This window comes from Felis catus, chromosome E2 (assembly GCF_018350175.1).
Source record: "Felis catus isolate Fca126 chromosome E2, F.catus_Fca126_mat1.0, whole genome shotgun sequence".
In the NCBI taxonomy this organism is placed as follows: domain Eukaryota; kingdom Metazoa; phylum Chordata; class Mammalia; order Carnivora; family Felidae; genus Felis; species Felis catus.
The window spans coordinates 49,940,137-49,951,106 of record NC_058382.1 but is presented as its reverse complement, the minus strand read 5'-3'; the positions used below and the strand labels follow the sequence as shown (position 1 = coordinate 49,951,106).

At 44.8% G+C, this 10,970-nt stretch overlaps 1 protein-coding gene across 20 annotated transcripts in view; it reads left to right on the top strand.

The window, feature by feature from the left end:
• Positions 1–3,711: 3,711 nt before the first annotated feature.
• Positions 3,712–10,970, top strand: part of ADAT1 (adenosine deaminase tRNA specific 1) — a 44,870-nt gene continuing 37,611 nt past the window's right edge. For 10 of the 20 annotated variants that reach the window (XM_045046900.1, XM_019820076.3, XM_019820077.3 and 7 more), the window contains exons 1-5: positions 3,714–4,483; positions 6,719–6,907; positions 7,199–7,267; positions 8,380–8,434; positions 8,881–9,011. In XM_045046900.1, coding sequence (XP_044902835.1) covers positions 6,739–6,907; positions 7,199–7,267; positions 8,380–8,434; positions 8,881–9,011 — 424 coding nt within the window. In that variant the 5' untranslated portion in view covers positions 3,714–4,483; positions 6,719–6,738. Of the gene's footprint in view, positions 4,484–6,718; positions 6,908–7,198; positions 7,278–8,379; positions 8,435–8,880; positions 9,012–10,970 lie in introns of those variants that run through there. The other 10 variants (XM_019820070.3, XM_011290252.4, XM_045046898.1 and 7 more) reach the window with 8 other exon arrangements.

Genomic DNA, 10,970 nt, shown 5'->3' with positions numbered 1-10,970 from the left:
GAGAAAAGAGTCCAAAGATGATTTCAAGGTTTGGGGCCTGAAGAGTTGTCCTTTATGAAATGCGACAAACAGGAAGTGCAGTTTGAGAGGAAAGGTAGAGTGTTAGGTTTTGGACATCATTTGGCCTCAGGTGGGAACAGTAAGTACGATGCTGAATGGTGAGTCTGGAGTTTCATCATTACTTTCAGCTCCTTTCATCTAGGTTAGGAATGACACAAGGTCATGGCTGAGGCCGTGCTGGTATAATGGAGTCCCTGACCCCTGATGCACGAGGCAGTTGGGGGAAACCTTCCAATGAGTCCTACCACAAAGGACTTGCCTTTTGCCTCTCAGCAAAGCCTGCAAGCAGCCCAGTTTAAGAGTCTACTTTCACAGAGCAAGGTTTTACTTCTGTAGCTGGTACAATGATCTTAGCATGCAGAATTACCTCCCTAGGAATTAATTCAGAGTTTTGAGCACCTCCAACCCTTGCTGGTGTTTAAACACAGGCTCTAGGAGCACTTGGCCATAGTGATAGATGACCAGGTGTAATTTCAAAAGAAACCCTTCCATATGGCACATCCCCCAGCAAGATGGTGTTAAAATGAAAACCATCATTCCCCGCCCCCCCCCCAAAGGAAAGGGTATAGGGCCAAGATGGAGTACTGGACTTTAGGCAACACTATCATTAGAAAAAGCAACAAGAACAATGAGGTCACGAGTGACCTTTAAAGGACTGTTTAGTAGGCTGGGGGCAGAAGCCAGCTATCTGGCCTCAAGAAGACTGGAGATAGAGATGAACTGAAGCAGTAGCAACTTGTCTGGGATTTAACAGGAAGAATAACAAACAGGATGAAAGCTAGGAGGAACAGAAGGATTGTAATTATAAAGTCCCATTACTTCCTTATATGGTTGAAGGCTCAATGTGCTACCTGCCGTACTGTGGTGAACAGAAAGGCACGGTCCCAAGCTTCATGGCAGCTCTGATAAATGCTTTGAAGGAGACGGCTGTGGGGTGTTGAGAAACACACCTAGTTAAGGAAAGTTTCCCTGAGGACACGAGAATCTGAGATCTGAAAGAAGATAGAGCATTAATCAAAGAAGGAGGGCTTTCCATGATGTAGCAACAAGTGCAAGGGCCCTGAGATAGGAAAGAGCATAGAAAAGGCCAATGACACCAGATAAGAGTACAGAAGACTGTGAAAATATGCCACCAGATAAAGTAGGAGGCAGGCCATACAGGGGTATGAGCCTTATTATGATGGCATTTTATGTAGTCTCAGCCCTACTATAGGATTTTGTATTTTAAGAGTGCTGGAAAGCCACTAAAGTATTAAAGCAAGACTGTAACATCACATTTGTGTTTTTAAAACATGTCTGGGGGGGGCGCCTGGGTGGCACAGTCGGTTAAGCGTCCGACTTCAGCCAGGTCACGATCTCGCGGTCCGTGAGTTCGAGCCCCGCGTCAGGCTCTGGGTTGATGGCTCGGAGCCTGGAGCCTGTTTCTGATTCTGTGTCTCCCTCTCTCTCTACCCCTCCCCCGTTCATGCTCTGTCTCTCTCTGTCCCAAAAAAAAACAAACAAACAAAAAAAAAAAAGTTGAAAAAAAATTCATGTCTGGGGCACCTGGGTGGCTCAGTGGGTTAAGCTTTGACTTCGGCTCAGGTCATAATCTTGCAGTTCATGACTTCAAGCCCCGTCTCAGGCTCTGTGCTGACAACTCAGAGCCTGGAGCCTGCTTTGGAGTCTGTGTCTCCCTCTTTCTCTGCCTCTCTCTCTCTGTCTCTCAAAAATAAATAAAACATTTAAAAAATTTAAATCAAATAAATAAAACCTCAGTCTGGCTACTCTGTGAAAGAGAATTGGAGTTGGGCAAGGAAAGGTGAAAGTATAGAGGTTAGCATAGCAATCCAAGAGGGAGACATCCTGGGCTGTTGCCATGGAAGTGGACAGAAGTTAATGGATCCAAGAGACAGAGTAAAATCAACAGGATTTTGCAGTGGATTATATTGTGGGGGTTATGGGAAAGAAAATGACAAGGAGGGTGACTCACTTTTCCATTTATACAACTAGATTGTTGGTGGTACTGATCCCTGAGATTGATGATACCCACCCCCCACCCCCCCGCCATCAGTGCTTCTTTAAAGACAGAAGAGGGAGAGTTGCGGATTAAAGATGCTGGAGAGACAGGAAAGAGGAGCAGAGTCCTTAGCCTTGAAGGAGTCTTGTGGCCCTTTTCTTCGGAACTAGAAAGAAGGACAGGGTCAAGTAAGCTGCACTCTAATTTGTAACTTCTGAGATGTAACAAGAAGAAAAGTGAATTTTCTCATCTTTAGGAAATGAGGTATACAATTGTTGGATGGTACAGGTTCCTGAATGATCCAGACAAGTTATACTACCTATTCCTGGCAATCTGAAGATTTTAGACCTGCACTACCCAATACAGCAGCCACTAGCTACATGTGGCTATTGAGCATTTGAAATGTGGCTGGTTCAAACTGAGATATATTGTAAGTATAAAATACCAGATTTATTAAACTTAAGTATGAAAAAACACTGTAAAATACCTCAGCTTTTTAAAATATTGATTACATGCACCCAGCAATTGCACTACTTGGCATTTATCCAAGGGATACAAGTGTGCTGTTTCGAAAGGACACATGCACCCCCCCATGTTTATAACAGCACTACCAACAATAGCCAAAGTATGGAAAGACCCCAAATGTCCATTGGTGGGTGAATGGATAAAGATGTGGTATATATACAATGGAGTATTACTCAGCAATCAAAAAGAATGAAATCTTGCCATTTGTAACCATGTGGATGGAACTGGAGGGTATTATGCTAAGTGAAATTAGAGAAAGACAAAAATCATATGACTTCACTCAAATGAGGACTTTAAGAGACAAAATAGATGAACATAAGGGAAGGGAAACAAAATAATATAAAAACAGGGAGGGGGACAAAAGAGACTCATAAATATGGAGAACAAACAGGGTTGCTGGAGGGGTTGTGGGAGGGGGGATGGGCTAAATGGGTAAGGGGCATTAAGGAATCTACTGAAATCGTTGCTTCACTATATACTAATTTGGATGCAAATTTTAAAAAATAATAAATTTTAAAAAGGCGAATTTATAAAAAATAAAATATCGATTACACACTGAAACGATAATACTTTGGACATACTAAATAAAATATGTGCTTACAATTAATTTCACCTATTTCTTTTGACTTTTTTTAATGTAGCTATTGGAAAATTTTACAATATTTGGCTCAAATTATATTTCTGTTGTACAGCGCTATTTTAGACAGAAATTTAGACTAGTGGTCCATGATAGGACGCCATCCTACTAGTCGAACCAGAAAGTCAGCTTTCATCAGGCCATTTCACCGGTACCGACGCTCCAACATTCTGGATTATTATTGTTTTCTTAAATCTTTATTTTTGAGAGAGAGACAGAGTGAGGGCAGGGAAGGAACAGAGAGAGAGGGAGACGCAGAATCCGAAGCAGGCTCCAGACTCTGGGCTGTCAGCGGGGCTCAAACCCTGGAACCCTGAGATCATGATCTGATCCGAAGTCGGACGCTTAACCGACTAAACCACCCGGGCGCCGCAACACGCTGGATTATTAACCTCATTTCCACGGTCCCCAACTCCAACCCAGTCGGACTACAAGGGCCAGCGTGCACTGCGCGCCTTTGGGGGCGGAACCTAAAGGACCGGCCTCTTTGTGACATCACGTCCGGTACGGCGCGCTGTTCTCCCTCCTTCCCAGAGCGCGCAGCTTGGAGGTGGGAGGGGAGCATCTGGGAGGTGAAGAGGTAGCAGGGTAGAGGGCGCGCGAATCTGGGAGGCCCCAACCCTGCTGGGTGAGCTGCCCTCGGTCTAACTTCCCCAGCCCATATTTGTCCGAACCGGTTGTGAGGATCGTGTCTCCCGCGTGGAAAGGGCAGCTGGCTTCCCGGAAGTGCCGGTGTCCGCTGCGGGTGGGCGCGGGGTGTGTGACCTCACGGCAGCGTCCACAGCATCCGAGGAGGCAGGCGCGCGCCGGGGCTTTGCTTCTCAGGCCCAGAGCCTCTCCCGTAACTTGCACAATGGGTGCCAATCTATTCTAGAGCTGACCGAGGTGGGGCCGCGGCCGAGAGTATTGAGGAGGGGGGCCTAAGGCGAAAACCTTTTCTCCCCTGGCAGCCGACTTGCTTTAACTTTTCTTTGAAAAGGAGAATTCTTAACGCTCCTTGCACCTGTTGTAATGTGAGATCTTGTGGGCAAAGAAATGCCTGTTTAACTGAGCTATTGTTTCCTATGAAGTTACTCAAGATATAGGAGAATGTATTTGAATTTTAGGGGACCAAGTTTAACAAAACATTCATTTCAACTACCGTGCACGCTCATCCATACAACCTCGCGAATGAGATGATGCTACAGTTCTGGGCTGCTTCATCTTAAGGAGTTGATGTTACTTCTGGCAAGTTCTGTCTTCCCTGGCTATTATAGTTGGTGGTATGTGCCTCTGGTTTAATTTCAGGTTGATGCCTTGTGATGCCCGTCCCCCCCCCCCTTCCCACCTCCCCGAAATGAGAGGGGAAAAAACCCTTACACTTGAAGTATTCTAGGATCTCCCTTGCTTTTCTTTTGCTTTGGGACATACGTGACATGCTGGATCTCTGACTTAAAAGTTACAATTTATGTCAGTCCCTGCCAGATGATTGTTTTAAATCACTGTGGTCTGATTTACCATGGCTTTTTATTGCAGCAGCAGGCCTCCACATTTAATAGATAAATAAGCATATTAAAATTTTTTAAGAGTTTTTTGGGGCAAAAACCAGTTCCAGTTGGCACCAAACCAAAAATGGTTAGGAGGACTCTGCAGATCAGAACCAGAAGAGAGACGTAATAAAATGCAGCAAGAAAGGAAAGTGTTTGGCCATATTTTAAAGCCTAGGAGGCTGTTTGTGATTGGTTTTCTTTAGCATTTTGCTTTTGTAACCTAGAAGCGTGAGCAGGCTTAGACCATGGTTTGCTAACACAGGCCACCACAGCTTTAAAGCTGCATCAGTCTAGTAGCCTCCTTGTTTAATTAATTTGACCCAATGCAGGGGGCTCATAATTTTCAGAAGTTGCATGCATTGGAACTCAAATAAGCCTTTTTTTTTTAATGCTTAACTATATTCGTCACCATATGATCTCATTTTCTACTAAGAGGCTTTTCATACATTTGAGTCTAAATGGGATCATTGAATGAGCACGGAGTCAAGAGTAAAAGAATATTTTATAGCAAAGTGGTCTCTCAAATCTGACCTGCTTAATGATTTTTATGCATAGCTTTACATTGCTATTACAGTCCCTCTGCTCCCCAAGGAGCTTAGGACAAATCATTTAGGAACATGAAATGTTCCTTTTTGGAATATTAATCACAGTTGACATTAGTTATGCTTAATATTGTAGCAATTGCTTTTTTAAGATTTTTTTTTAATATTTATTTATTATTGAGAGAGAGACAGACAGAGCATGAATCGGGGTGAGGCAGAGAGAGAGGGAGACACAGAATCCAAAGCAGGCTCCAGGCTCTGAGCCGTCAGCACAGAGCCCGACGTGGGGCTCGAACTCACAAACCACAAGATCATGACCTGAGCCAAAGTTTGACGCTTCACCAACTGAGCCACCCAGGTGCCCCAGCAATTGGTTTTTATAAATATTAATCCTCAGAATAAGCCATAGATCAAATACTACTGTTATCCCTATTTTAACAGATAAACAGAGGATAAGTCATCTACCCAGTATCACACAATTGGTAGCAAAGCGAGGATTGGAACCCAGATAGGGTAACTTGAAAGTCCACACTCTAACACATACTCCTGCAGAGAGAACACTTGACTGGTGAGAAAGCTCTGCGCTTTGTCACTTCTCCCCTCTGTCTCATAAAACATTACAGGAGAAATTTAAGAGTTGTTTTCTTGATGGCATCAGTGGAGTCTTACCAGAGGGGAGTAGAGTCATTCTGCTGGGAGGTGGGGAGAAGGCAGAGAAAAGAAAAATAAAATGTCTGAGAAAGAAGGTGGAAAAGAGCATCTGCCCAGAAAGATAAACCTTGTATGATTAGAGTCTGCCCAAAGCCGGCTAAGGTCTGCAATAGTTTACATGCAAATGAAATACTTTACTTTCCAAATGAAAGTTGGAGTAGTGGGGAATACTTCCCTTTCATGTGCTTTTATTTTGAGTAGTAGGTTCAGACTCATAGATTCATGTCAGATATCCAACAACAACAACAACAAAAAACAACTTTAAGAAAGAGGGTGTCTTCTGGGGCTGATGGGATTTGGGACTTCTTTGATCTTTCCTTAAAAATGAAAAGGGGAGTGGCGCCTGGGAGGCTCAGTTGGTTAAGTGCTCGACTCTTGACTTTGGCTCAGGTTATGAGCTCACACTTGCTGTGTTCAAGCACCCTGTTGGGCTCTGCACTGGCAGTGCAGAGCCTGCCTGGGGTTCTCTCTCTCCTCCGTCTGCCCCTCCTACCCTGGTGCACATGCTCTCTCTCTCTCTCAATAAAGAAACTTAAAAAAAAAATGCAAAGGGGACAGGGAAGTAGCAGAATGTGACCCATAGAGTTCCAGGCACAGAAACCTCAGCATGAATGCGGGCGGGCCACCCCGAAAGCCTCCTGAAGCACCCAAGCACGTTGTAGCACCTCGCATTGGTTCTCCTTTCTGACTTCTGATGGTTGTGGTTCTTGATTAGGCTCAGTGCTAACTCAGATCATGTGGACCGCTGATGAGATTGCGCGGCTATGTTACGAGCACTACCAGACCAGGCTGCCCAAGCAGGGGAAGCCTGAGCCCAACCGTGAGTGGACGTTGCTAGCAGCCGTGGTGAAGATACAGCCTGCCACCGACCAGGCCTGTGGCAGTGCTAACAAACCGGTGCAAGGTGAGACCTTTCCACCTCCAAATGCTCCCTCTCCCTGTCAAAGATGGTAGAATTGTTCCTGGCCGTGCCCTGGCTGGGGGCAGATGCAGTGGTGGGAATGTTCCCCCTGCTCTCCACCAGGTGCCGCAGTCCTTCTGGTGGTGGGAGTTGGCCATGCCAGAACCACAACCACAGCCCCCGGTTGGGTCAGCCTGTAAGAATGCTCTGGAGGAGTCTGCAGATGTGAAACCTGAGGAGGGGGCCCATTCACATTATGAGAGCTCACTTAATGATTCATTCTTTTCCTCTCAGTGACAAAGGAAGTTGTCTCAATGGGAACGGGGACGAAATGCATAGGCCAGTCCAAAATGAGGAAGAGCGGTAAGCCCAGGTGGGGTCTGGAAACCACTGTCCATGTTGTCCTTTCCTCTTCTCAGCGAAGGGGCCGTATGGCTGAGGTGGCCAACCTTAATGTTCCCGCTGACTGTCACTCCAGATGGAAGGACAGAACTCATTTTTTTTTAAGTGTGTTTATTTTGAGAGAGAGAAAAATCGTACGCATGAGTTGGGGAGGGGCAGAGAAAGAAAGAGAGTATCCCAAGCAGGCTCCACACTGTCCGCACAGAGCCCGATGCAGGGCTCACGAACCGTGAGGTCATGACCAAAGCCAAAATCACGAGACAGCTGCTTAACTGGCTGAGCCACCGAGGCACCCCATAGAATTCATTTAAAGAATGGAAATAAACTGTGAAAGCAAAGGCCTCCAGGAACATACTTTCTGAGTAGATTGAAAGTTGGCCAATATGTTCATGCTCAAACCAGAAGTCCCCCGGACTTAGCCACCCCACATTTTATCTGAAGCCTCCAAAAGCAATCAAATGGAGATTTGGGCACCAGCAAGAATATGGAAATCCCTTAGAGATCTGGCATCTTCACCTTCTGCTTCCAGTTAGCAGATTCCTTCTCAAGTTTGCTTTCCTCATTTTCCCCGCCTTGCCTCCCGGTTCCAGGACCATTATGGATTGAATTTGTTGAAGTTATATCACCATAAGAGGAAGTGTGATACCAGAGTACAAAAGACTTGGACCCCTGTCCTCCAGATATTTTCCTATAAATCAGTAGTTCTTGGCTATGGGGAGATTTTGCCCCCCAGGGGACATTTGGCAATGGTTGGAGATATTTTCGGTTGTTACAACTAGGGGGAGGGGGATATTGTGCTACCTGCCTCTGGTAGAGGCCAGGAATGCTGCTAAACATCTTACATATCCACAGGACAGACTGCCCCAGCAAAGAATTTTTTAACCTAAAACGTACAGTAGCATTGAGTTGAGGAAACTCTGTATTGCCTTTAATTGTTGCAATACTTTCTGACAAAGTCCTCCAGGAGCTACGTGGCCATCCTGGCTGCTGGGGAAACCACTGTGTTCTGCTTCTAGGAAACAGGGCCTCTCCATGTTCTATATGTCTTCACTAGTGTCCTGTCTTTGCCACAGGAGACATCCTCAATGATAGCCATGCTGAGGTCATAGCCAGGAGGAGTTTCCAAAGGTAAAGCCACATCCCCAAACAATCTGATTTAGCCTGCCTTGGGGGTCCCAGAATGTGCATTTCTAATAAGCTCTCCAGTAATACTGACCATGTCAGTCTGTGAACTACTCTTTGAATAGCACTGGTCTACACAGTGGTTCTCATGCCCGATGTGCATCAGAATTACCTAGGTTTGTGAAAACCCAGATCGCTGGGCCCACCCCTAGAGATTCCGACTCAGCAGGTCCAGATTGCATTTCTAACAGATTCCAGATGATGCTGATCCTGCTGGTACAAGGGCCACACTTTGAGAATCACTGGTCTAGATCATTCTCGTAATTCCAGATTCCAGTGCCAGTCCCATTGGGCTGCAGTAGCTCTTTCTTTCTTAGAAAATCACCCAGCCAGTCTTTCCCTGTATCTCAGTGATCGGTTGTTCATTCTGATAACATCTTGCACCCCATTAGGTACCTTCTGCATCAGCTCCACTTGGCGGCCGCCCTGAAGGAGAATAGCATTTTTGTCCCTGGAACTCAGAGAGGGCTGTGGAAACTCAGACAAGGCATCTTGTTTGTGTTTTTCTCCAGCCATACACCCTGTAAGTATATTCAAGCCTTTGGATTGATGTTACGTTGTCTTTTTCCTTTTGTTTGTCTTATCCATAGATGCATTTCCCAATAAAGCTCTTCTGGCTTAAGTGTAGCCACAGCCAGTGGACAGTGCCTTTTTCTGAACAGGACATTGTGCCTAATCACTTCTCTACCAAGGAAAGGCTCAGCTCCCAGTTCTCAGCTCCCAACAGGATTGTGAAGCTTAAACCTCCTCGAGGTCTGAACCCAACAATAGGGCTTAGAAGCCCAAAGCCTTGAGTTCTATAGAGATTTATGCTGAAACTCATTCTATTCATTCATTCATTCATGCAACAGATATTTTCTGCTACTTGTCAAGTACAGTATGATATACTAGATGTATAGCAGGGAATAAGATTAGCCCCTGGCTTAGCCTCATAGAGTCTTTTAGGGAATGTAGACAGTCATGATTAGTTAAGTTAAATTTTGATGAGTTATAAGGGGATGTTCAGGTGCTGTGGTTGTATTAGGCAGGAAAACCAGGCGTAGCCTAGGGGTGGCCACTCTTTTTTTGTCTTGAAAATAATTTCTACCCTTTGTAGATAGCAATTCAGGGATGGCAGTAAAATTTCCTTACCCTAAATCCTTTGAAATAAGAGCAGACTATTCTCTGAGTATTAAACTTTAAAACTAACACATGCATTTTGATCAGATACAGGCACTCATTCTAAAGAGCATAGCTGCCAAGATTTGGTCATAATTCAAATCAAAAATGTGATATAGCTTAAGAAAGAATGAGTATCAGAAAATAATTGGTTGAGTCAAAGGCCAGAAAAACGACATGCAGAGTGAGGTAGGCAGGGCTTATCCATGCTTAGTTATTAGCAGCAGAAGCCAAAGAACCAAAGGATGTCCAAGAACCAAAGGATGTTTCCTAACTCAGTGCTTCTCAAACAACAATATGCATATGAACCACCCGCAGGTCTTAATAAAATGTGGATTGAAATTCATTAGGTCTGGGATGAAGTCTGAGATTCTGCATTTTTAACCAAGTCCCCACAATGCCAGTGGTGTTGGCCTGTGGACCACACTTTGAGTAGCCAGGGCTTGGCTGATCCCGATGGCAGGCGTAGCCTTATTGTGGAGAGAGAAGCATCTGCAGGTCATGGCTATCCAGACCACATAAATCCGTGGTCCACAGGCTGGTCCATAGCCAGATGGGAAAAATCAGGACTATAATGAGTTTTTCAAAAAAGCTAATTCCTTTCCATGTGAAGGTTATAAGATTTTTCTTTTATTTTTAATCATAGTAATTAGGATTTTTAAAGATCTTACTTGATGGAATACAAAGTAATCTATTGATCTTAAAATCTACTGGAAATTTTACTGGTCTGTGAAATCAAAATCTAGAACCACTGTTCTAACTGTCCTGGACTCATGGGTAATCTTTTAAAATGTGATGTCCACCCATGCATGGTTTGTCTGCAGGAGGAAAGAACACTACCTGGAGAATTTGACCATCTGGCTCCCTTGGCATTTATTCCTCATTGCTAATTGATAATTTGGTGCCTGTGTTAGCTACTTCCGGCCCTTACTTGTGAGTTTGATTAGCATGAGTCAGCCTGTGGAGCTTTCTGAGTGGGAGGTGGGCCCCAGTCAGTTCTCCAAAGTCACTGTCACCTTGTGAGACCTCTGGAAGCCTGCCAGCCAGCCTTCCTGGCAACACGCCCACATCTACCTCTTTTGCCTTTCCCACTCTGAGGTTATAAAGACTACAAATGTATTATTTACATGCTTTAAAAAAGCAACACACATTAGGTTAGTGTTTGAAAAAGTAGCTCCTTTTTCACGGGGAAGCTGTGCTTTTTACTAACCTCTGGTTTTCTTTGATTCTGTTTAAGCATAGAGTTAGGTGAGAAATCTCTAACCGACCGCAGGGAAATGCCAGCTATATAATTCACTGCAGAGTCTTTACTGTGAGGACATAC